The following is a 25,797-nucleotide window of genomic DNA, read 5'->3' as shown; positions in this document are numbered from 1 at the left end:
GGGCCCCTCGTGTGTGTGTAAGTGACTTCAGTCACGTCCAACTCTTTGCAACACTATGGACGGTAGCCCGCCAGGCTCCTCTGTCCATGGGATTCTCCAGGCAAGAATACTGGAGTGGGTTGCCATTTCCTTCTCCAAGGGATCTTCCCGACCCAGGGATCGAACCCACATGTCTCATGTCTCCTGCGTTGACAGGCGGGTTCTTTACCACCAGCACCACCAGAGATCTCTCTGTCATTGTTGACACTGCTGACTGCCTGTCCTTCTTAAACCCTTTTAGTCCTAAGATAGTACTGGCCCATGTCTGAGCTCTGCCCTTCCTGCCTCCGTCCCCGCCTCCCTCATATACTGGAATTCCACCAGGCTCCAGCCTCGGCCCCGCCTCTGCCTCGTTCATCCTCTCTCTGGGAAATGATAGCCATTTAGAGTGCCCAGCACACTTCACAGGCTGGTGGTCCATAAACCTCTACTCAGCCCAAGCTGCTCTCCTGGGCATTAGAACGACAGCTTCACCTGAGGCAGGGCGTGGGCATGGGGGTCCCCTTGGGGGGAGGTCCCTCATGCATCTCCTGTCTCCCTGCTCCCCACTCTGTGCCCACATTTCAGCTTCACCATACGCTCACCCCAAACCCTGCAGTCATCAGGAATCCTTCCTTTCCCACGTCTCCACACCCCGTGTCTAGGTAATCAGACAGTCAGGCCACTTCCTGTCCACACTTTGGGTCTCATCCCCTATCAGCTGGAGCAGCACAGGGCACCTCTTTGCTTGCATGAGCCGCTGTCTCCGGGGCCCAGGTGTCGGGACTGGCCCAGCTGGGGTGGGTCAGGGCTGTGCCTCTGCGTGGAGCGGCAGCAGTTCTGGGCCAGTCTCCCGGGCTCTGCCAGAACTCGCAGCCTTTTCTTGCACACACTTCTGGGTCCTGCCAAGTCTCCAGAGGCCCCTTTGCTCCCGTGGGTGATTTTCTCAGCCTGCTCCTCCTCCAGCCCTGCCGGGGCCCCCTTCCTCTCAGCTCTTGTCTTGGTCCTCATCTGCGGAGGCCCCCGTCCCAGGTTCTGTCTGAGTCCTCTGGGTGGCAGAGGAAAGGACAGGTCCTCTGCCTCACGGCTGTGCCGTCTCTAACTTCTGCCACTACAGGCCTAAGCACGTTTCCCTTTCTGTCCTCAGGCTGCAGCCTTCAAACGCTCGCAGGACCCATTGCCTGGCCCTGGCCATTGCAGACATTGTGTGGCGGGCTGGGGGCCGCGAGAGAGCCGTGGTCACACTGTAAGTGCTTCTCAGGACTGTGTTGCTACTGCTCTACCTCGGGCGGGCCGGGCTGCAGGCGCGCTGTCTGTGTGTCTTCTTGTCATTGGGGAAATCGTCTTCTCACGCAGGCGGTCTGGGCTGAAGGACCGTGTCTGTGTCCTCCAGGTCAGGGGGAGCCCAGAGAGTCGCCCTGATGTTCTGGGCAGCCCTGCCCTGGGAGAGGGCTAGCCCTCCGCCTGGCCCCTGTTGAGAGGGTGTCAGATCCAGGGACCCCGTTCCTAGGGAGCGCTGGGGGATGTAACCCACCAGGGAAAACCCCTGGGCCCTGGCAGCCTATTCCCCTCTGTATTTCTCTGATCTGAAGACCCCAGAAAACAGCCTCTAGGCCGACCCAGTCCCCAAAGTACGCTCCCATTTGCTGTGTCTCTTGGGCCCGTGTTCAGATGGGGAGACTCAGAGGTGAGATGGCAGTGGCGGAGCCAGCGCAGTCTTCTCGCTGCTGCCCTGTCCTGCTAATGGAGGACCCCACCCCCGTAATCCACAGGGATGGTCTGCCAGTTCCTCAGCCTGACCCTGGAGAGTGGAAGCCTCACTTCAGTCCAGCTGTGTGGCTAAGCTTTAGTCAAGGGGGTCACCCCGCTGGGGCGCAGTGGTCAGGAGGGCACAGCACTTAAGAGACTCCAAAGGCTGACTCCGGTGCTGTTGCTTATTGGCTGTGTGACCTTGATTGATTGACTTGACTTCTGTGTGCCTAACTGGTTTACTCATCTGGGAAATAGGGATGATAACAGTGATTGCTTAATGGAGTGATTGTGAGGATTGAATGAGTCAGTATAAATGATATATAATAAATGGTAGTATCATTGATCAGTTTAATCATTTATTCATATAAATAAATGATAAAGAGTCATATGAAGCACTCAGGATAAGTTCTGGCACATACTAAGTATCAGGTCAGTGTTAGGTATTATTGTCGTCACCACTGTTGTTCTCATCGAGTGCTTGTCCTTGGTACTCATGTTCCAGTTAACCTACAAACCCTGGCCCTTAGGATCTGCATGGTAGCCCTGAGAGCAGATGGAGAAAAATTCAATTCCTCCTCACTTTACAGATTAAGAAACAAGCCCCAGAGAGGGGCAGTGGCCAGTCCAAGGCTGCCCAGCAGGCTCATGTCATAGTGGCCCCAAACCCAAATGCCACTTCTGGTCCATGCTGCTCTTGGCTGCATATACAGAGGCTGTGTAAACAGATGACCTCCAAAAGGATAGAGGCTGGACTTCCTCAGGTCCCTAAAAACCACGAGCAAGTCAGCATTCCTTAGTCTGGAAATATGCTCGTCAGTGGCTGAGAGGCAGACTTTTGGCTGCCAGGATCTGGGTTTGTTATCCCAGGCTCTCCTTCAGCTGTCTTTTTTCCCACTCTATATCAACCCCCTTACCTCCTACCCCCGCCTGTTAGTGGGGTCCTCCGGACCAGCTTAGTGGGTGACTTCAAAGAAGTCACAAAAGAAGCACTTGGCTCCCTTCTTCCCTCTGGGCCACCTTTCTGTTTGTCCTCATTGAGTGGCTGTGTGGTTTTGCCCTGGCTCTGGGGCATGTCTTCTCTGAGAGCGGAGGCTCATGCATCTCCCTTTCCTTTTTAGGGCTTCAGGAACACAGCACTTCAGTCCAACAGGGAAATACAAAGCAGATGGAATCTTAGAAACAGTACGGCTTTCTGGAAAATTATCACGCAAACTTTGGCTTTGTTTGGGGACAGTCTCCTTTTATATAAGTAAATCCTCCCTCAGTTGGGGCTGGGCAAGCCCTCCCTGTGCTCAGGCCAGCAGAATCCTCTACCTGGGGTTGAGGTGGGGGGCTTTCCAATGGACTCCAGCCAGAACTGGCTTTATGGCTAAAAGGCTGACAGGAGCCGTCACACTGAGGTTGTACAGAATCTGAAGTCCCTGCAGCATTCTGTACGTAATGCCTTTTGGCTCCACCCAGCCTTCCCTGTGCCCTCTTATGTCATAGCATCCTCTCTGGGATTGCAGTGAGAGGATGCTGTGGGTGGGAGGGAGAGGAAGTAGAGAGCAGAGAAGAGCTTTGATGGACAAAGCCAGACCCGAGGAAGACAAGGATGGGAAAGAAATGTGCGATCTGTGGACATGCAGAAACTGTGACACTTTCCCACACGTTAACTGCTTCACTGAGAATTTCTCATTTACTTTGTTTATTTCTTTTTGGACATATGTGTCCTGGGATCCCACCTGAGGACCTCACTTTGTTGAATATTTTCTAGAAAAGTGTTTTTTTCTGACCTGCCTGAGAAAGCCCAGGAGACTCATGACCACTGCTTTGCATTGAACTCAGGACGCTGCCTGCTGGGCCTAGAACTGGCTGGCGGTGGTGATCTGGTACAGGGTCACTCTCCCTGTACCCTTCTGGACACCCTGCCCTCAAGGTGCTTCTCAGAAATCTGAGACTAGCCCTCAGGGTGCGGCCCCACCCGTCAACTTCACATGATATGCGGACTCCTGGGCCCTTGTCCCACGATGTCTTGAATCCTTGGATCGCTAAAGGCAGGTCCCGTGTTGCAACAAGGTGGCAGCCCCAGAGACCCCAACTGGACCCTGCAGCCCTTAAGTCACACATAGCTGCGGGAGCCCCTCTGCACCCCTGCTCCCGAGGTCACCACTCTCTGACTGCAGACTCATTCCCCAGTGGGGTCCACTCACTACGGGAGTCAGGGCCACAGAAGCTCATCCAGCACGGGGTCCATCCACCGGGCCTGGGCAGTTCACCCTGTGTGTTTGTTTCTCAGCTCATCCTCCACAGTTTGACCTGCTATGAGGAGCTGGTGACTTTTCTTCAGCAGAGTATCCATCAGGTATGAACCATGGTTTAGTGTGTGGGATGTGCATTGCTCAGCTTCTGCTTTCTTTGCCGAAGAGATGCTGGTGAGCTGGGGTTGTTCCCCATTCATCCCGAGCCTGGGGCAGTGGGGTGATGTCGGCTGGGAGGCCGAGGATCCGACCTCTGTCACTGAGTCCTGGACGTCGGGCCACAGCTACAGATAAAAGGAGCTGCCATAGTCAGGGCTGCAGAAGCAGAGCAGGGATGGAGTGGGATCAGACTAAGGGAAGCTGTGATCAGACTGTGATTATGAGAGCCTTCTCTTTGTCTGAGGGCGAGCAGCTACCTCTGCAGGTAAAGACCCCTTTGTCAGTGGGTGGGGCCCCATATCAGCTGGGGAGGTGCCTAGGACGTGGATCCCTGGGCTGGGTTGGAGGTATGCGCACTGTTGTTGGAGACCCTGATAATAGAGGACCTTGCGTGGTGTCCTGGGAGGCAGGGCTGGGCTGGCCAGGGCCACTGGGACGTCCCTCTACTGGAGGAGAGCCATACGTCAGACTCCTGACTGTGAGATGGGGCAGAACCCAGCCAGGGTTCAGAGAGCCGAGGGAATTCAGAGTGTGGCTGTAGCCGTGGGGCTCCAGGAGTGAAGAACATTGTCTCTGGAGCCATCTCCCTGTGTTTGCATCTAGGTTACACCCCTTGGTAGCTCTGGGACTTTGGGCACCCTAATGCACCCTCCGTTCCTCATTTTCCTCCTATGGAGCATGAGGATGGTGATGGAGCCAGCCTTGGCTCTGCGTACGGAGAGCCTGGAGCACTGTGCCTGCTCCATGTTCCCAGTGGTCATTAGCTTCCACTGCGGATGTTTTATCACCCTGGTCATGATCTCCTAAGGCAACCTTGAGACAGGTTAGTTATAGTCAGGTAGAAATGGGAGGGAAGCATGGCCGAGAGGAAGCGGACTGAGCCATGGCTGGGGACGGACACCCTGTGAGATTCCCAACCACCAGGCCACACGGTTCTAATGTCTATGTGCCAGGCTGCAGGAGAGAAAGGCAATGAGGCCACCCTCTTCTGGGGCACAGGCCCATCTCCTTCCCTCCCCTCCGCCCTCCCTTCAGCTGTCCAGGCTGTGGGATCAGCCCTTTCAGGCTCCAGAGAAGGCATGAGAGCATTTGGTGGTGAGCCCAGAGGGCGGGAGGACACACTGGTTATGGGACCAGGCTGAACACGTCTGCTGTCAGAACACCCTCCTCGGGGACAATTCCTGGGAGACGCTGAGGGTCCAGGCATAGCCCAGGGACTGTTCTGGCCCTGACAGCACAGATGCCCCTTGGGTAGAAGAAGGGGGCCTGCATGAGACCCGCACAGGGAGGGTGTGGTCCCCTGAGGTGCCAGGCCACCTGCAGTCCACTCCCCAGAGCTGCTGCCTTGGGCATGACTTTGCCTGAGGAGGGGTCCAGAGCCTGGCCTGTCCTGGAGGTATGTGGGAGGGCCTCTGATGTAGGAGAGGTCCTGCCCTTGGCGTTGGGAGTCCTGGGTAGGCTGTCACTTGCTGCCTGCCCCGGCTTTCTCTGTTTCTTCACGGGCATCACCCAGTGGGCAGTCTTGTCGACACAGCGCGCTCACCACCGGCCTGGAGCAGGGGCCCTGGGACCCTCTCTGTCCTATTCCTTGGTTACGTGTGGCCTCAGGAACGTCACTGGGTCTCAGTGGCCTCATCTGGAAACCAGAAGGTGGAGCAGTTGGTGGGTAACTTTCAGCTCTTTGTCGTCCAACTGTGATTCTTAAAGAAGAACCTTAAATGCGTGGGAAGGAATGTCTTCCAAATTACATACGAGGCAAGCTAAGCAGGCAGAAAGGACGCCTTTTATTAAACACACCAGAGCAGTGTGAGCATACAGCAATGCATCTGAGAGATGAGCAACTCCTGACAGCATCATGTGCGTTCAGGAAGGCCAGGACCAAGGCCACCTATGTCCACACTGTCAGGGGGAGCAGAGTTGGAAGAGGGAAGCCCTGTGGGGCTACTGTGGGCCATAGGAGGGGGTGATTGCTCACATTGTCAAAGATCTGAGGCCCTGTCATTGCCCTGATGGCCCTGGAGTGACCCTTCAGCACGAAGATTGTCTGCATCCTTGTCTATAAATGGGGTCTCCCTCCTCCCTCTTCCTGTACCCCCAGGAGTTTCGATGAAGCCCAAGCCAGACAGTGAATGTGAAAGAGGTTCTGCAAGTGGGGTCCTCGTCAGCAGTGGGAGCTGCCTTCTCCCTGCCACACCTCTGGGCTCAGGGCAGTTCTCCCTTCTCCTGGCATTGGTCTCTGGGTACGAGCCGTCAGTATTTGGCCCTTGCTCTGGAAGGCGGTGTTTCCCGCCTGCAGTTGAATTTGTGTTTTTGCTGGAAACTGTTGAGCCATCTCAGCACTACCCTCACCAAATTCATTTTTCATGGCCTGGGCCTAAGAGGGGTTCCTCGTGCCAGGCCTGGAAATGAACACTGAGCCACGTCTGCCCAAAATAAATAGCCTCCTTGCTGTGTTTTCGTTATAGCTCACCCTCTTGGTGAGATGTCTGGCCACCGCCCCCTGCGAGCTGGGGGATGGTCCCGCCCCTGCCTCCTACTGGGCTTCTCAATGGACTCGGGTCTCTCCAGAGCCCCAGTAGCTCAGGGGAATGGCCCCTTCTTCCCAAACAGTACCAGACATTTTTCCAGACCCTGCTGGTGCGTTCCGGCCCATTTGCCTGCCTGGGCTCTCCTTTCAATGCAGGCACTTTGCCCTGTGGCCTTCCATGGCTTGGCAGCTGGAATTTGATGAGATAATTTTAATAAATGTTTTTTAAAACCAAACGGGATATTTGGTGTCATTCAGTCGTGTTCCGGCAAAGGCCAGATGCCCTGGGTGGGGGTCATGTCCAGTCTCACCTAACCTGTCCACACAGACAGGCATATCCTTGGCTCAGGGTGAGTGCCCCTTGGAGATGTCCCCAGGACGGTGGCAAAGGCTGGCCTGAGGATAATAACAGTTCTCTACATTTGCAGAGAGAGTTAGGCTTACAACGGGCATCTGTGTTCATTACTTCATTGCAGTCCTGCAAAGAGGGGTAAATAGGCCCTGGAAGTGCCGTGGCCTCCCCAGACAATTGGCAGAAGTATGTAGGCATTTCAGAAGGGGAAGCTGAGATCCAGGGAGCTTTGTCACTCCCTAAGGCAACAGGCAAGCCTGTAGTAGAGCCATGATAAGGGTAATGATGGCCTGAATCCTCCTGGACCTCTGTCCCCCCCACTGCACCCCCCATCCCCATGCAAGGACATCAGCATTACTCTTTGCAATTGTCAGAGCATTTCCACCGACCTGACCTCATAGGATGTGCCCCATAACCCAAGGAAGGAAACATGCAATGGAGATACTCGTTATCCCCATTTTGCAAATGGGAAACTGAAGACAACAGAAGTTAAGTGACTAGCCTGAGGTCACAGAATTAGATGAAGTTGATTTAAGATTGTTGTTCATTCATTCATTCCATTTCTGCCCCACCCCCCTTTCCCCCTCTCCAAAAAAAAACAAAAAAACAACTTACTTAGAAGACGCAAGAGATGTGAGTTTGAGCCTTGGGTCGGGAAGATCCCCTAGAATTGGAAATGGCAACCCACTCCAATATTCTTGCCTGGAAAACCTCATGGACACAGGATCCTGATGGGCTTCAGTTCATGGGATCGCAAAGAGTCAGACACAACTGAGCTCACACAGAGATAAGAAATGATGTCCTTGGGTTTTGTTTGTTTGTTTTTTCGGTGCTTCAACTGTAATAAACCTGCCCTGTCTTGCCTCTGAGCCTTTGCACATGCTTTTCCTCTCACCTGGAACAAAGTTCCCTTCTCTTCTGATTCCTCCTTGTCCCTTGGGTTTCTGTCCAGACATTGCTTCCTCCAGAAAGCTTTCCTTGACACTCCCTCCTTCCCAAAGCCTCAGGTCTGTATTGACGGCCCTTCCTATGGGTTTCCAGGGAACCTTGTATTTCCCATCAGCATAGAGTCCCTTTCCCACCCCTCTTTTTTCAAGTTGCTCGCTATTCTTTCCTTCCTGAGTTACTTCTTGTGAGGGCAGACCTATGTCCACCTTGTTCCCAAGTTCCCAAGTAGAGCTTTAGCAGCCACATCCTCTTGGCACAAAAAGTTCATCCAGTAATTGTTTTTTTTGGAATGACTTGACGAATCAAATGACTGGGTGAAAATAAAGATTGTGTGTGTATGTAACATTTAGAAAATACATACATATTTAATTGAACTGTAGTTGATTTACAATATAGTTCAGGTGTATGACATAGCAATTGAATATTTTTATAGATTATACTCTATTTAAAGGTATAAAATAGTGACTGTATTTCCCTGTGTTGTACAATATGTTTGTGTGATATACATCATAGTTTGCGGGCTTCCGTGGTGGCTCAGATGGTAAAGAAGTGCCTGCAATGCGGGAGACCCAGGTTTGATCCCTGGGTCGGGAAGATCCCCTGGAGAAGGGCATGACTACTCACTTCATATTCTTGCCTGGAGAATTCCATGGACAGAGGAGCCTGGCAGGCTGCAGTCTGTGGGACTGCAAAGAGTCAGACCCAACTGAGAGACTAACACTTTCACTTTCACAAGATAGTTTGTACCTCTTAACCCCCTACCCCTTTCTTGCCTTTCCCCTTTTCCCTCTCCTCACTGATATATATCTGTGAGTCTGTTTCTGATTTATTATATTAATTCATTTATTTTTTTAGATCCCACATAAAAGTGATAACATGCAGTATTTGTCTTCCCCTGATAAACTCTATAATTTTGATGAAAAGAAAATATCAGAAGTTTGAGCTAAAATAGTTTGAGTAGTTGAACATCATATTTGGCTCTGAGCCTCCTAGCAGCCAAGGCAAAAACAAAGTGGAAATATGATAAGTTATATAATTCTCATTCTTCTAGGAAAGTAAACTTTTTTTTCAGTTTTAAGTTCAAAAAGAAACTGATCACCCATTAATAACAGTGACTATTATTACAGGCAGCATTTCCAACAATAACTCACAGAAGTGGTATCGTCCCCATAGGAAGGCCTTCACACCCATTTGCGGCGAGGAGAGCGTTCCTCTCAGAAGCAAAAGTGACATAGTCCATCCTAGTCATTCGTGGCCTGCTGGGCCTGCCGGACTCACTGGACAGGTGGGCCTTGAGGACCCGACACCATACTGACCGCTAATGCGGGTGTCAGGCCCTGCTGGAAGTACTTTACCAGGACGATCTCACTTAATCTTCACAACAGCCTCATGAGAGTGGTTCCTGTTTGTATTATCCTTGTTTTACAGATGAGAAGACTGGGGGCGAAAAATTAAGAAATCTCCCTGTGGTCACATAGCTAAAAGTGGGGGTGCAGAGCCGGGATGTAAACCCAGGCAGCAGACCTCCGGCTCCAGACCAGGGTTGAGACTAGGGAAAGGCAAGCAGGGCACTCCTCAAATTCAGAGGGGTCCCCTCAAACCACAGTAATTAGCACAAATAATATTTTAGTGCAATAGCTAAAAACTATTAAAAATTAATCCAAAAAAAATTCATGATGAACGGCAAAAAATTTTGAAATGACAGGCTCTGCCCTTGCACTTGCCAGGCTCACCTCACTGGCACCTCCCCACCTGACCGTCCTCCAGCCTGCTCCCTGCCCAGTGCAGTTCTTAGGACCCCTTAGGAATAAGGGATTTGGAATCAGAGGGAGCCCCCAGGATTCCCAGTGGGCGGCCTGCAAGTTGTGTGACGTTGGGCCAGTTGCTCAGTTTCTGAGCCCCCATTTCCTCACACGGCAGAGGGCGGTGAATATGGTGTTTATCCTACAGGCCCGGGGTAGTTTTAGATGTGATAATCAGCAGGAGACACCTGCACGGTAGTGGAGGCCACCACTGTCCGCGAGCTTCCAGGACTCCGAGGTCATGGGTGTTTCCTCGGGGGCACCGCATCTGCTCTGCTGTCACTGAGGCTTGTGTGTTCCTCATCCCTTTGGGAATCTGGTTTGGGAGACCTGCATGGAGTCTGCTGTGGGGCCACCTCTGGGACCCAGCTCGAAGTCGCTGGCTGGCTTGGAGTCAGCCTGCTCCCTGGGGTATGGTCCCCAAGGAACCCAGAGGAGGGAGGTGCAGACACTTGATGGTTCTCATTGCTTTCTCCTCTTTTCAGTTTGAAGCAGGCCCTTACGGATGTGTCCTGCTCACACTGTCGGCCATCCTGTCCAGATCGACAGAGCTGTGAGTATTTTCCCCTCTTAGTTCCCGGAGCCGGGCTTATCTGTCTGGTCACTGCAGAGCTTGGCGGGCAGTGGGTGCTCAGTGAGCCTGGTGGAAAGGATGAATGGAGCAGTGAACTGGGGGTCAGTAGGCTAGTCGGGGAGAGAACAGTTACATCCTCTGTACACATTGGCAGCACTACCTTCTCCTCCATCTCCCTGCATGTACTGGGGGCGGGGGGTCGCAGGGGACTCAGATCCAAAAGACATCCCCCCTCACCCCCTCAAGAGCTTACAGCACCCCTGGGGTCCTAGCAGCACTGCAGTGGGCGAGTGCTTGAGAGTGCATGTGGACTCCCTTGGATGTGTGCAGGGCTGGACAGTTGAGGCTGGGAGCTGGGAGATGACCAAGGGTCCTGTGGACATGCTGTGGGCCAAAGCAGTCCCAAAGGCTTCCAGGTTTGTGTCTAGAGCTAACTCTGAGGGCTGGGTCTGGGGCTGCACCAGGGCCTTAGAGGCTGGGGGAGCAGGGAGGTTGGGTACCCGACTTGTACTCTGGGCATCCCATCAAACTCAGGCTCCCAGGCTTCCTGAGAGCTGGAGCTCTGCCATCACCCTCATTCCCTGGGTGCTTTCTAGGCCTCTTTTCCATAGTTGTCACCTGAGCATTATGTCACCAGGGAGGGTAACAGATTAATAGCACATTAAGAGGTTTGTAAAACACAATTGATTACCCCATCCACTTCCAAGCAGAGCGCAGACCCCAGAGGACATGGAGAGCTAGGGGGACAAATTTTCACTTGACAGGGGAGCAGGATGTGTATGGTGTTGGGGAAGATTTGGAAACAACTCTGAGTAGGGGAGGTGGAAAGAGTAGTCATGGGGTGCCCAGACTGGCGGGGGGCCCGGCATAAGGAGGCACCTGCTCCCTGATCCTGGGCCTGAGCGGGTCTTGTCCACTTTCCCCCAGGCCTCGGGTGCTGGTGGGAGGAGCGGGAGGCCGGGGCTCTGCAGCCTCGTGCTGCGGGCCGGCCTGCTGCTCACTGCTACTGACCTTATTAAATGCGTGTGTGTGCACTTTCTAATGGCATTTTTCTTCTAATCCTGCCATAATGATATGATTCATTCCTGGCTGGGCTCACGTGCATGGAGACCATAAGCCGCTGCGCTGCGATCTCCCCAGGCCTGGGTTTGCTAATCCCTGGGCTGATGGGTGTGTGGGGGATACTCTTGAGCTCCCTGACAGGACGACCAGGCCTTTCTGCAATCCTCTGGGCCCGTTTCCCCCTCTGCACGGGGGCCCCCTGACTGTGGGGATCAAGGCCTCTGTGCTTAGAGTGTCTCTGCTCTTGGTGCCACTTGCCAGCCTGGAAGCTGGGCCCGCTGTTCATGCGCATGCTCCTTAGGGAGCTGCTCGGGCAGCTGTGTCCATTTGAGGGGCCTTGGGGCCCCCCATCCAGGCTTTGCTTCATGTTCTCTAGAGCTCCACCACTGGGGTGGCTTCTGCCACCTCCCCGCCCCATCCAACCAAGTCAGATCCCTAGGTGCCTGCCTCAGCCGTGGTACCTGTGGGGCATCTGTGTTGGGGAGGCTGCCCTGCTGGACCAGCACAACCTCATGCCTATGGGAAGGGGTTGCCAGGCCCCTCTGCCTCCACCATGCACAGATGCAGAAAGGGACATACACATACTCAGACACACAGATACACATGCAGACACACACGACACTGTGGGGGTCCTCTTGGCCCCAGAGAGAGTATGGAAAGATGGTCTCTCCTGCTCAGGGCCCCTGAGGACCTTCCGTGCGAACTGGAGGCCTGTGGTTCTGGAACCTTCCTGGGCAACTACAGCCATCCTGGCCCCTGCCTGCCAGGAGGACCTCACAGACACCCGCTCAAGCATTGGCCCCAGCAGCGCATCAGCGGGGTTTGTCTTACTCCTGTGGCTCTCCTTTCCCTTCTCCTAAGTAGACAGCATAGAGATCATTCTCATCAGAAGTAAGAAGGACAGCAGCCAACATCTAGGAAGCTTCCTACCCGCCAGGTTCTTGGCTGTGACGTTTTACACGAGACGCGTTTAATCCCCACAGCAATCTTGTTAGGTGGCACTGTTGTCACCTCTGTCAGCATCTTTCGGATGAGAAAATAAGGCTCTGAGAGGCGAGTCGAGTGATTTGCCCAAGAGTTACACAGCTCACCTCGGGCAGCCAGGTCCCAGACAGGACTCTCTGGGGTTTGTTGTTTAAGGACTTGAACTTGGGAGTAGAACAGACTTGGTTTCATGCCTGCCTCCATACACCTTTGAGCCTGAGTTTCTTAGCTCTGTAAAATGGGGCTGATCATTCCGACCTCACATGGTTAAATGAAGACATACCTGTTGTGTGCCTGGCAGGTCCCAGGGGGTGGGAGGTCTTGGATGGCGGCTATGATTAGTCCCGTCCTATCCTAGCTGTGCTCAGAGCTTCTCTTGTCCTGTGCTGTCCTGTCTTGCCTTCAGTCTTGGCTGGGTGCCTCGTGGTGTAGATCAGGCCATGGGGATGTCCTGCAAATGGGTGATATGGGTCCTCCTTGCTGCCTGGAGACTGCTCTTTGCAGAAATCCCAGTTCTGCAAACACTGCTTAAAAACCACAGGACCAGGCAAACCTAAGGGCCTCCTGCTCTGGGGTTCAGATTTAGCTTTGCTGAATCCTTTGATACCATTTCAGGGTGATCTGGGGCATAAAGTGGGTAACCCAAAAGAGAGCACAAGTCTCTCAAATCATATGCTGTTCAGCCAGGAGAAGCGGGGCAGGGGTGGCTGGGAAACACACCAAGTTCTTCACAAACATAGTGTGAGTCTGTGTGTGTGTGTGGCGGGGTGTGTGTGGATGAGAGATGAGTGAGTCTGCAGGCCCGGGTGTGAGATGATGTGGGTGTTGGTGGTTGTGCCTGAGACTGTGGGAAGGGTGACTTGACTGTGTGTGTGCGGGAGTGTGAGTGTGACTGAGGGCATGACCGACCCTCCCCCTAGCAAGGCTCTGAGACTCATGTCTGAGTCCCAGAGGAGGCTGTCACCCCAGAGTCATTTCCCCCTGTCCGTGGGCTGTCCCCAGCGCTGGGTGGAGCCTGGGTGAGGGTACCATGGACAGACAGCTGCAGTAGGGTGCAGCCTGCCCCCTTCACCCTCAGAGGCTGAAAGAACAGCAGCAAAGCTGGCCTTTGAGTTTTGTTTACTCCAGGCTGAGTGCAAAGCCTTGAGAAGGCTTTATTATTTTTCTGCTTGATTTCAAGCCATCTATTTTCTTTCCTAAGATCTTGAGTTGCTTACAGTAAATCTCATGCAAGCTTTCATGTTCGCCTAGCCCCCCTGCTTTCCAAACCGCCTGGCCCAGAACTTTCCCCCGCACATTCTCAGAAACCCCAAAGATGCTCAGGGTTGTGGGGTCAAGGTCAGCTCTGTGCCAGGCCTTGCAGAGGGCAGCGCAGGGGTGTGCCAGCCCCTCGGCACAGGGAGGGTTTGGGCGACGCCCCTCGGGTGACTTAGGCCCAGGGGGTGGGGGTGGGGGACGGCTTGTGAAGAAAACCTTTTCATTCAGTAGACCTTTGGCATTCATTGCAGTGGCAACTCTCGATGCCCAAGGGCAGTCTTGAAAGTCCAGAAGAGGCAGTACTTTGTCATTTGCTGAAGTAATTTTTGAGCAGCACAAGCCAGGCACTGAGGGTGTGGAGCAGCCCCCACAGCGTGCGGCTCTGTGCTCTCTGTAACCGTCTCCTCAGTGGAAACAGCAACACAGTGAAACAGCCTGGAACTGAAGGCTAGCCATGTGCATTGGTCAGGCAAAGGCAAGTAACAGAGAGCCAGCTCTTACCGTAAGCAGAAAGCGCTCTATTAATTGATTTATGTTGAAGCCCAGGGCTTTGGGAGTGGCTGGATCTAGAAACCCAAACAGTGTCTTCGGGACTGGGTGTCCTCCCTTCTGTCTCTTCACTCTTGCTCCCTGTGTCTCCGCCGTGTTCCCAGGGGAGCCTCCTGCTTGGCGGGCTCCAGGGAGCCTTTTCACGGGCACTCCTCAGCCTACAGGGAGCTGCGTTGTGTCCCCACTTCTGAAACCTCGCGGTGGCCAGGCCTGGGTTGCAACTATTGTGGGGCCTGTGAACTCAGGGAGCTGCCCCCGAAGGTGGTCAACCCCTCCTCCCCCACCCAGGGACCCACCACACTGGCTGGGGAAGGGATGGGGCAGGCACGGGCTGTGTGGTGAGGAACTCGAGGTGTGGGACATATCCAGGAGCTGGAGGGGGCTTGAGCTTGAGGGTGGGTTAGATCTGGGCCCTGCAGGACACCCTCAGAGATGGAGAGAAGCAGTGGTAAAGCTTCCGGTCTGCCTTAGGGGGGCTGGGCTGGCTGGTGGCTGGTGACATAGGGATTTGAGCAGAGGGCTGTTCTGGCTGAGAATCACAGGATCTTGGTGGCCACAGACACGCAGTCCTGGTAGAAAGGGATAGATAGGATTCTCGTCAGCGTTCTCCTCCACCCTCCTATCACACCCCCTAAACCCGAGTCCAGGAAGGGAGGTGCACACAGAGCTGCCCAGAGCGGGTGCCCTGACTCCACACTGCTTTGCAGCCCTGAATGGAGCCTCGCCTCTCTCCCCTGTCTCTTCCAGGTGGGACATGGAGACCAAGTGAAATGGTTAATGGCCCTCATTCCCAACATGGCAAGTTCTTTTGACTATAGGTGGGAGACTGGAGGAGAGGAACTTTCTCAGTGAACTCCAGGTCACCTTTAACCTGGATTTGAATTCCAGTGGAGGCTGTATTTGAAGGCAAAAGGAAAAGAGGGTGGCAGAGGATGAGATGGTTAGATGGCATCACCAACTCAGTGGACATGAGTTTGAGCAAGCTCTGGGAGATAGTGAAGGACAGGGAAGTCTGGCATGCTGCAGTCCATGGGGTCACAAAGAGTCGGACAAGACCTAGCGACTGAACAACAAAGGAGGCCGGGTAGTGAGTGCTTTCAGCAGACGTGTCTGAAGAGGTCAAGGTGGTATGTGGGAGGCAGACCCAAAGGGCTTGCCTATACTTTGTCATTGGAAGTAACAGACTCTCTCCCCAGGCCCCCTTCCTTTGACTGACCTTGCTTCCTCCTGGGTTCCCTTTCTGGGAGCACCCAGCTCCCATGTCTCCCAGCTCCTGTGCAATGATCAGAGTTCTGTCCTGTAGCTCTCTGGTCCGCTCTCTCACCCCGAGGAAGCCAGGTTCTGAGGGTGCAGCACTGGCTGGAGGCGGAGGGGGGCGGGAGGGCCCTGGGCCCCTGCAGGTGCAGAGCAGATGGGCCCCGAATGATGTGAGCCTGCCCACACCCAGCCCCTGGAACAGCCTCCAGAAGCTGGGTCCCAGGCAGTGTTTGGAGGCGGGCAGAAGCAGGCGTCCCTCCCACTCAGCTGAGGCTGGGCAAAAACAGCCTACCCTGGGCTTTGGGGGCTGACGGTAACCCAAGGAGCAGGCCCATAGGCCTGGAGTCATTATTCCATTTTGCAGTTGTGGGGACCAAGGCTCTGAGAATTCAGGGTAGGTTGGCACACAGCTGATAGCATCACCAACATATCCTGTGCCTACATGGCCCTTCCTGGGCTGGGTGGGGAATGACAGGCACTTCTATTCCATGTCTGCCCACTTAGAAGGAGAGTGGGAAACAGGACACCAGGGAGTCCCAGACAAATTGATGTTTGTCTTCTGGCTTCACTCTCCACTTCATTTCAGCCAGCATGGTCTGGTCCTAGATGCTGAGATGGCAAGTCATGGCCAGTGAGTGCCAGCAGGGCGTGGCTGAAGGCGGCAGGTCCGCCCACAGACAGAGCCTGGGGGCTGGATGCAGAGAAGGGTGACCAAGCCCAAACCACCCCAGGGTTAGTGGCAGAGCTGGGAGGGTCTCCTGATGCCCAGTGCACCCAGCAGCCCTACCCATTGACCCTAGGGCTACACCTGCTTGTTCCACGAAAGGCTCGCTCAGATGCCTGGGTAGAGAGGACTGGCCTCAGGAGGAGGAAGAGACCATTCACCTTTGGAAGGAATCTCCAGTCTATCTCCAGCTGCTTGGGTGGGAAGCTTGTTTCTGCCTGCCTCTGACCATGCCCTGGGACCCCACTTCCAGAGGCTGTTCCATAAGATGGGTGTGGGCAGGCTCACATCATTTGGGGTCCATCCGCTGTGCACCTGCGTGGTTAGGGCCCAGTTCTGGGCGCTGCGGGGCTGGATGGACAGTGTTACCCTGACCCTCCAGGTCCTTGCTGCTTGGAGGAGCAAGGTTGGCACCCGGAAAGCAGTGGGTTTGGGGGGCGCTATTCAGAAGGGGGTGTCCACAGAGAGATGGGGCACCTCTGTCCTGGGGCATGGGAGGTGTCTCTTAATGGATGAGACGACATTTAGCAGAGCTTGAGGGCTTCATTGGAAGGGCCGTGGCAGGCAGCAAGGACAAAGCAGGCGAAGGCCAGCTGAGAGGTCTTCAGGGACTGGTTCCTCCAGGTGTGGTTGGAAGGAAGGTGTGGGCACGTGGGGGGAGGAACAGGAGCGGTGAGGGGGAAAGGGGATGGGGAGGGAATGGCTTGGGCATCTCTGTTTTCTCTTTCTTCCTTTAGGCCTGTCCCTCTCTCTCCATCCCCACACCTTGCCCTGTTCCTGGGTCCCCATCTACCCGTTCCTCTTTAGGGCCCCTGCCGGCAGAATGGAAATAGCACCCGTTCCCTCCCATCTGGGTAGCTGTCTGGAGTTTGCGAGTCTTTTTTATGGGCTCATCCCTTATCGCAACAACCCTTTGAAGTGGTTATTGTTATCCCTGTCAGGGGATGCCATACTCAAGGCTCAGAGGTAGAAAACAATTTACCAAAGGTCACAGTGCAGGTGGCAGAGGGGACCTGACACCCAGATGTTGTGACTCATTGTCAATTCCCTGTCAACCTTCCTGAGAAAACAGTTAGTATCCACCACATCCAGATCCTTTTAAGATATCCATGGCCACAGTTCAGTCACTGGGAGTGGAGCCTCCATCTATTCTGGGTTCTTGGCCGTGATACGAATAGTCGAAGTTCCAGGAATCGTGGCCGCTCAGTCATTGTTATTTTTTGTTGTTGTTGTTATGGCTGTTATCGTAGGAAAAAGGAAGTGACATTTCCCAAATGTCAAGTGCTTTATATAGTTCATCTCATCCAGTTCTCACAGCAATTCTGTAATAGAAAGAGGTGTCTTCATACCCATTTTGCAGGTGGGGAAACTGAGGCTCAGAGAGGGGAGTAATCCCAGTGTCCCTGAGTTGAGAGTCCAGGTTCTCTTAGTTGTTCCACAGCTGTCCTTTCACTGTTGATGTTGCCCTCAAGAGTCAATAGAAGTCCCCGCAATAGGTGATGGTTTTTGGAGGCCACTGCAGGTGGCCGGGAATACAGTGGAAGGTGCATTATCTAGGGGAGGGTCTCCTGGGAGGGACAGGCAGGAGCTGGCCCAGTGGGGTCTGGGGGTGCCCTGGGCCTGGCGCCCCAGAGGTCAGGTGGAGGGAAGGTGGCTGGTGAGGTCCTCCTGCTAAAAATAGTTGGTTAATTACCAACTATTTTTAGGCATGATGTTTTAAATATCAGAGTTGTGGACCAGACACACTTGTTCACATCCTGGAAGGTCCCTGGAGACCTTTCTGCTCCAGGCCTCTGGTTTTATAAATGAAGACACAGGCTGAGAGCGAGGCAGTGACTTGCCCGAGGTCACCCAGCCAGGCCAGGACCCCGCTGACCCCACCTCTCGTGGACACTGATTTTAGGTGAATTTTGGCTATAGACCAGAACCCTATTTCTCGGCCACTTGGGCGTATCCTTCTTATTCAGAAACTTCTGCACAAAATGCCCATATTCACACGTTCACTCGCGTGTTGGGTAGGCTTTAGAGTGACGGGACAAGCTGTGTCTCAGCCAGGGAGGGTGGCAACCAGCAGCGGGGTTGCAGGGCTCCCGTACCTGTCTGGAGCTGGCTGACCGGGCTGACTACGATCATGTGTTTCAGGCTGCACTGTGTGATGTTGGCGTCAGGTCAGGGACACAGTCCTGGCCTGCCGACTCTGTATGACCCCAGGTCTCTTCTCCTTTCTGGGTCTCAGTTTCCCCATCATCACGGAGATGGTGGTTCTTGCCTGCTGGCCTCCAAGGCTTTAGGGAGGTGTTCCTGAAAGTGTCGGAGACCGCAGACTCTGCAGGTCCAAGTCTTGTACACTGGAAGCTGCTCAGAGGCAGAACCTTTGTCCCTCCGAGCCCTGTGCTGGAGGGAAGGTTGGACAGAGCCAGTGGAGCTCTCAGACCAGCTTCAGCCTGAGAGTGAGCTGGCACCTGTCACTACCTCTGGGCCAGCTGCATCCTTTCTCTGGCCATTCATTCTCCCATCTGCACAATGCTGGGCCCTGGGGGATGTGCTAGCCCTGACGCCCTCCTCGTTCTGTTTCTTGGCGCAGAGCAGCATCTCAGGACCTCCCGACAGAGGCAGAGCTGGGAGAAACCGTCCTCGCTGGCACTCTGGGCAGAGGCCCCTCCTCTGTCAGCAGGTGGACTGGACACCCCCAGGGTTGGCTCATCACCCCAGACCATTGATCCAGGTTCTGGCCCTTGGCTTCCAGAATGCTGAGGAGGTTGGTGGCAGGGCAGCTAGAGCCACGCCCCTCCTCGTAAGTTTCCATGCCTTGGGCAGGTCCGCTTAGGCTCCCACCACTCTGTGCTTCCTGCAGTCTAAAATCCAGGCCAAGTTCCTGCTCCTTGAGGGGGTCCCCAGTACAGGACAGTCTCAGGGGACAGACTTCATCAGGACCTGGCTTCTCCTGGCTCCTGTCACCCAGCCTGGTGCCTGGGTCCTCGGGCTTTGTAGAACTCCCCTGGGGTCCAGTGTTGTCTAGCCCCCAGAAGGACCATGGAAGTAATAACCTGCTCATTAGACTGGAATGGTGGTCAGTCCTAGGGGAGGGCCCATTGCAGCTTGAAGCTCAGAAGCCCAGAAGGTAGGGACCCTAGAGCCCTTCAGCACCGCTCCCCCCGACACTGATTCAGCCCCTACACCTGGGACGCTGCCTGACCTTGCGCAAAGCCCCTCATATTTCAAAAGGGGAGACTGAGACCCAGAGAGGGGAGGTCTGTGGCCCTACGGCGAACGGGGGCTAGAACTCAGACCTGGTGCTGGCCCTGCCATGTGAATTGCCTCATCTCTGGGCAGAGCAGAAGCTGCTGTTTCTTTGCTTCGAGACTCCTCACTTTCAGCTCTCCAGGGATTTCCCCTGGAGGGAGGTCTGGGCATCTAGATTTGCCAAAGTTGTAAATCTCTTAAGCCATAAGCTGCTCCTTGGCGTCTCCCAAATGCCCTGATATGAAATACAGATGTTCCTCCCTTTTAATATCTGAGTCTACTTCTGAATTTCCCATCATGTTTGCACCTAAGGATGCAATTACCATTTCCTCCCATTGTCCTCTCTGCCTGTCCCTCTGCTCTCAGCTGACGCAGGCGCTCAGCCCTGCTGGGTGAACATGAGACTGTGAGGTTATGAAGATCAGACTGCTTCTGAAAGCTTCGGGGCGGCTCGGGGCCAGTGATGCTTATCAGTCTACCCAGGGCCCCTCTGAGGTTATTTTCTTCCCTTCAGAAGATGCCTGTGTATGCCACGAGGAGTATTTCCATCAATTCTTCTGCCCGAGCCAGCACCAGCTGCATGCCACCCTCGGCCATTTGTCCCCCCGTCCCCCCAGCTGGCTCCTTCCCAGGCCTGCTGGGCCATGTCTGGTGGGCCAGCCTACAGGGCCCTTCTAAAGGACTCCCACCTCAGTGGTTTTTGGCTGGGCCCTGCAGGGCTAACCCAGGGCCATGTGGACCACGGACCATCACCGTTTGACCACAGTAGTATGTTTTAGGTTTATGGACTTACGGCAGGTCTTAGATTTAACGCATGAAACCGAGGCCAGGTTTTTCTTCTCTTCCACTGGAAGGAAAAACAAACGTCATGATTACTTGGCTCTTTCTACCTCTGGGCTATCTCTCGGCGCTCTCTTTGGGGTGGGGATATAGGGGGTAGGCCAGGTCACGGCCCATGCTGGGTGGGCAGCTATAGGGGGAGCCAGCTCCCTGGCCTCAAGTAACACCCTACCCGTGGTGTTAACCTCTGAGCTTCTTTCCACATCTATAAAAGCTCAGTCATGTCTGACTCTTTGCAGCCTCATGGACTGTAGCCCGCCAGACTCCTCTGTCCATGGAATTTTCCAGGCAAGAATACTAGAGCAGGTTGGCATTTCCTACTCCAGGGGATCTTCCTGACCCAGGGATCAAACCTACATCTCTCACGTCTCCTGCATTGGCAAGTGGATTCTTTACCACTAGCGCCACCTGGGAAGCCCTGCCAAGTCTATAATATATAGTAATTGCCATTTCCCCCGGTGGCTGGAGGTTTGAAATGCTGTCCTCTGTATAAGTGCAGTCTGTGGAGGGGAGCTCCTTTCTTATTACCCATCGCACAGCTCTGTTCAACAACAATGCTTTGTGTCCTAAGGGATTTACTTTGGGGTAAAAGGAGTCATGTCCTTATGGTGAGTTTTCCATATAATATGATGGTTTTGAGATTTATGGGCAAGGGGCTTGCGTCCTAGTACTGACCTCACATGTGACAGGGCCACTGCTGATGTGACACCCTGCATTGTTCTGGCCCCCAATAGCATACAGTCATAGAAACCTCTTTCTTTCAGTTTGATGGGTTTCTTTTGGCAAAGTTGCTTTTCTCCTTGTGCCTTTGCGGGGACACCCATTCTGAAGGTGGAGCCACAGGTGTGACGTGGGGCGAGGGGAACACAGGCCACTGAGACTGGCAACTAGGTCCCTCTCCAGCGCCATCAACCATGAGCTGAGTGTCCTGGGCAAGTCAGTTCTTGGAGCCTTGGTTTTCTTTCAGGGTTTAGGAAACAGTGACTATACTCGGCCTCGTACAGAGTTTATGCCCAGGTGGTGGTAGCTTTTTTTTTTTTTTTGGACTCAAGGAGGCATTTGAGGCCATTCCTCCTATTTAACTGACTTGTAGACTGAGGACAGGGCAGGGGATGTCCAGTCCCCACCATTAGTAAGTGACGGAGTGTGAATGCAGGGTGTAGATTCCAAACCCAGGGCCCTTTTCTGCTGTGGCATGCTTCCATCCCCAACCTCTGGTTGCCCACAGAGGGCCCGATGAAGCCAGAGTGGAGGCCGCTGCCCAGAGCAGAGTGAGTCCCGGGCTCCGGCCCCAGGGTGGGCACAGAGTACAGAAACTCGGGTTCCCGACAAAGCTGGAGTCCTGGGCCTCAGCCTGGAACCTCAGGGGAGTCCCAGGCCCTCCTTGAGGTTTGCCCGGCAGCCCAAGTCAGGCAGAGACGTGCTAACAGCCCTTTCTTCTTGCTCCCCAGTGTCCGCCAGGACTTCGACGTCCCCACCAGCCACCTGATTGGAGCACACGGATACTGCACGCAGGTCAGGGCCATGGTAGGGTGTGGGGCAGCCTAGCACATCTTTCCCTTCCTCTTCCCTTCTGTCTTTGCTCCTGCTAGCTCTCCCCGAGCAGCTTTCAGGTTCTGCTGGGCTTCCTCATCACAGAGACCTAGAAAGGGAACTCGGGTTAGCTTCTGCTTTTAGGCTTTGCTGTGCCCAATATGTGTGCCTGTAGACAGAGGAGGTGCCAAAGAGACAGACCCAAGCACTGCCCAGCCCAGAGCCCCGGCGTGAATGAGGGGCCCAGGTCCAGCTGTGGCGACGACGGCCCTGGCCCCCTGCATTTGTACAGGATATTGTCTTTAGGACCACCCTTCCCTCTGCATCTTCACAGAGGGGCCTTGTGGAGAGCAGGTCTCCCTTAGCACAACTGCTTGTCTTCAATTCTCCCGGTTTCCCGGTGATACAGGAAAAGGATCTGTTTACCTATCATGGCAGGCACTTCCCTGGAAGTCCAGTGGTTGAGAATCCACACTTCCATTGCAGGCGTCACAGGTCTAATCCCTGGTTAAGGAACTAAGATCCCACATGCGGCAAGGTGCGGCCAAAAAATAAATAAATAAAAATAAATTTAAGATCCTGTCATCAGGTGTCAGGACTGGGAGCCAAATGCTCCACCTGACTTCTGCCTGAGCTTTTCCCTGCATGGCAAGATCTCCCTGAGTGGCCACCTGGCCACGGTTAAACCCAACCCTCAGTGCCTCTGGGGGCAGCGCATATAGCACAAACTTGGCTGGGTGGAGCCTCTCTGGCTGCTGGGCCCACAGAGGACAGCTGACCCCAGCTGTCCTAGGGGTCCTGGCTCACACGTGCCAGTCCTGAAAACACATCTGGGCACCATGCAGGGGCTAGCTCAGGGCCTGTGGTTTGTCTCAGGCACCCAAGGAGATGTGAGGTTGGCTGTTGCCCAGCCCCCAGAGAAAGGTTTCAGGCTGAGCGGCCACTGGGGGTGGTCCAGCCCGCTCTGGGTCTTCCTACCTGTCCTCCCTTTGGGAGCTTCCCCACGCAGGCAGAGCAGTGCTACTCAGGGGAGGGCACTTAAACAGTATACAGGGGATATAGAACAGAGCCTGGGCTGAATTCTGAGCTGTGTTGGCAGTTTCACTTGTGGCGTGAGCTGGGACAGTTTTCTTCCCCTTCCTGAACCTTGGTCTCTTCATTTGTAGAGTGAAACACTGGGACTAGATCAGTCTTCTTCTTCTTCTTCTTTTTTTTTTTTTTTTAAAGTATTTATATATTTATTTGGCTGCATCAGATCTCAGTTGTGGTGCACAGGCTCTTTAGTTAAGGTGTATGAGCTTAGGTGCCCCATGGCATATGGGATCTTAGTTCCCCAACCAGGGATTGAACCCAAGCCTCCTACATTGGAAGGTGGATTCTTAGCCACTGGACCACCAGGGAAATCCCTAAGTCAGTGCTTTTTGAACTTGGATGTGCCCGTGAATCCTACAAAATCTTGTTGAAGAGCTGGCTCAGATTCAGTGGGCCTGGACTGGGGTCTGAGGTTTTGAATTTCTCACAGGCTTCCAGGAAGGGCGATGCTGCTGGTCCACGGATGACAATTTGAGTTGTGAGGAGTCAGGTGACCACTAAGCTTTGCCACTGTGTGATTTTTGAGACTAGGGTCAGGGAGCGGCCTATCACCACTTGTCATTTTGAGAAGGCTTCCTGCTCTGAGGAAGGTTTTGGGATACCCCTCAGATGGGGAGCAGGATGTGTTCTCCCCATCGAAAACCATTTGGGAACACTTGAATGTATCTGGAGAAGTCTGTGCCTTTCTTCGGCAGCCACTGCCCCCAAAGTGCAGTATCTCAGAGCAGACATTTCCTCCAAATTCCTTCTTGCTTCCTCTGTAAGAATACAATGAGGCCCCCTCGGCATCTCCCTTCAATAATGGCCCCTCTGCGGCCATCAGAGGGGCCTCTTTTACTACCTCTGGGCCAGGGATCCTGGTGTTGACGGAGAGAGTTATTAACCTGCACATCGCTCTCACAATTCAGGGGAAAACACTTCTGTGAACTCTGCTCTCCAGAGTTGATGATGGGCAAGAGCTGTTAGTGCCGTTCCCACGTACCACCGGGGGGATTCCTGAGGGCTGGCCTCAGACACACAGCAGCCCTGGCAGGGGGTGGGTCAGACAGAAGGTCCTGCCCCAGCGTTAAGGCTGGGCTCTTGCAACCTTCCTTAGTGGTGCAGCAGATACTTAAAAGTTGCCCTTCATCTTGTATCTCTGGCTGGCCAGATGGTCCCCTCAAGGGTAACGAGTGAGGGGAGAGGGAAGGGATGCTGGAAAGGGAGCTGGAGAGTGAGGGTGGGAGTCCGGCTCTGTTGCTAAGTGGCTGCGTGGCCTGGGCAAATCCTCTCCCAGCTGTGAACTTGATTCCCCATTCCTAACGGGAAGCTGGACCCCTGGATGCTCTGCTTAGGGCAGGGCCATTGCAGCCATCTCAACGCAGGAGGCACTGCCTGAGGGAGATGGTCAGAGAGTCACTGCTCCGCAAGTCTGGTGGTTCTGGGGTCAGCAGGCGCGTCGGCCTGACAGGTGTGCGGCACCTGAGTCCCGAGGCCACGCTGCTGACAGGGCCAGAGACAGAGCAGGAGCCCAGGCCGGGGCCCGCCTGCCCCCACCTCCCTGCCTCTGCTGGCCTTGCCTCTCCCTCCTTGCTGGAAGACCCTGCCCTCACTGGTGAAGTCCTAGTACAGCCTGGATCTGACTTTCTGGTGTCTCCCCATTGTCAGCTTCCTGGTGTTGAGAACACGCTCTGGTTACGCAAGATGTTATCTGGGGGAAGCTGGGCGAAGGGTACACAGGAACCCTCTGTGCTATTTTTACAACTTCTTTTGACTCTCTAAAATTATTTCAAAATAAAAAAGCTTATTAAGAAAAGAAAGTCCAACACTTCAGGACCCACCCAAATGTCGCTTCTCCACAAAGCGTCTCTGACTCAGTCATGTGGTCCCACGTCCGTGTGGGCCACGAGTGCTCTGTGCACACATTTTTTACAGCTCCGGTCACTTCCTACATTGTTCTTCAGGCATGCAGGCCCGTACCTGATCCTCCCTGCTCTAGACCCGGACGCCCGGGGTCAGGAGCCACTCTTTCCCTCCATCAGGAACACCGCCCCCTGCCCCCAAGCGGGGTCCCGGGTGCAGCTGATGCTCAGTGACTGCTTGTGGAGTAAAGACGGATGAGTTCCCAGAGTCGCTTTGATGAGCAGTGCTGGCAGCTTCCCCGAGGGCCGGGGGGAGTGCTGGGTACGGCCCCTCTGATGTTGGTCTCTCCTCTCATCAACAGGAACTTGTCAATCTGCTCCTGACCGGGAAGGCCGTGTCCAATGTTTTCAACGACGTGGTGGAGCTGGATTCTGGGAACGGGAACATCACGCTCCTCAAAGGCATCTCCTCACGCAGCGACATAGGCTTCCTGTCCCTCTTTGAGCACTACAATGTGTGCCAGGTACCCTCGGAGCACTTGGGCCCCCGGAGACCCAGGAGCCCAGCTCCTGGGGACCTGCAGGAAGCAGGCAGGAGAAGGAGAGCTCAACTCCAGGTCCCGAGAGCGGGGTCCAGTCTCAATCACAAAAGCTTCAGGAGAAGTGCGGCTCCCCTGCCATCCAGGGTTCACACCCACAGCCAGCAGACACCAGGAAAGGGACTTCAGGGGATTTGTAGCGTCAAACGGCCGCAGTTGTCGTGTGTGTCTGTGTTGGCCAGGGCGTCTTCTCTAGTGATCAGGACCTGAGGTCTTGGGCACCGTGTTAGTTTCCTAGAGCTGTCTCAACAAAGCGTCACAAGCTGGGTGGCTTAAAACCTCAGAATGTGGCGTTTCATGGCTCTGGAGGACAAGTTCTCCTAATATAAGTCCAAAATCAAGGTGTTGGCAGGGCCACGCTCCTCCTGAAATCCACAAGGAGAATCCCTCCTTGTCCCTTATAGTGTTTGGTGTTTTCCAGCAACCCCTGGTGATCCTTGGCTT

General features: G+C 54.3%; 1 protein-coding gene across 1 annotated transcript in view; it reads left to right on the top strand.

Annotated features, from left to right (window-relative positions):
• MINDY4 (MINDY lysine 48 deubiquitinase 4) overlaps positions 1-25,797 on the top strand; it is a 108,988-nt gene that overhangs the window by 65,581 nt on the left and 17,610 nt on the right. The window contains exons 10-15 of the mRNA XM_043871937.1: positions 1,166-1,264; positions 2,889-2,952; positions 4,049-4,114; positions 10,284-10,351; positions 21,740-21,803; positions 25,117-25,278. Coding sequence (XP_043727872.1) covers positions 1,166-1,264; positions 2,889-2,952; positions 4,049-4,114; positions 10,284-10,351; positions 21,740-21,803; positions 25,117-25,278 — 523 coding nt within the window. The remainder of the gene's footprint in view (positions 1-1,165; positions 1,265-2,888; positions 2,953-4,048; positions 4,115-10,283; positions 10,352-21,739; positions 21,804-25,116; positions 25,279-25,797) is intronic.

Source organism: Cervus elaphus, chromosome 18 (assembly GCF_910594005.1).
Source record: "Cervus elaphus chromosome 18, mCerEla1.1, whole genome shotgun sequence".
Lineage (NCBI taxonomy): Eukaryota > Metazoa > Chordata > Mammalia > Artiodactyla > Cervidae > Cervus > Cervus elaphus.
Note: the sequence above shows the minus strand (reverse complement) of the source record. Positions and strands in the feature narration are given on the sequence as shown.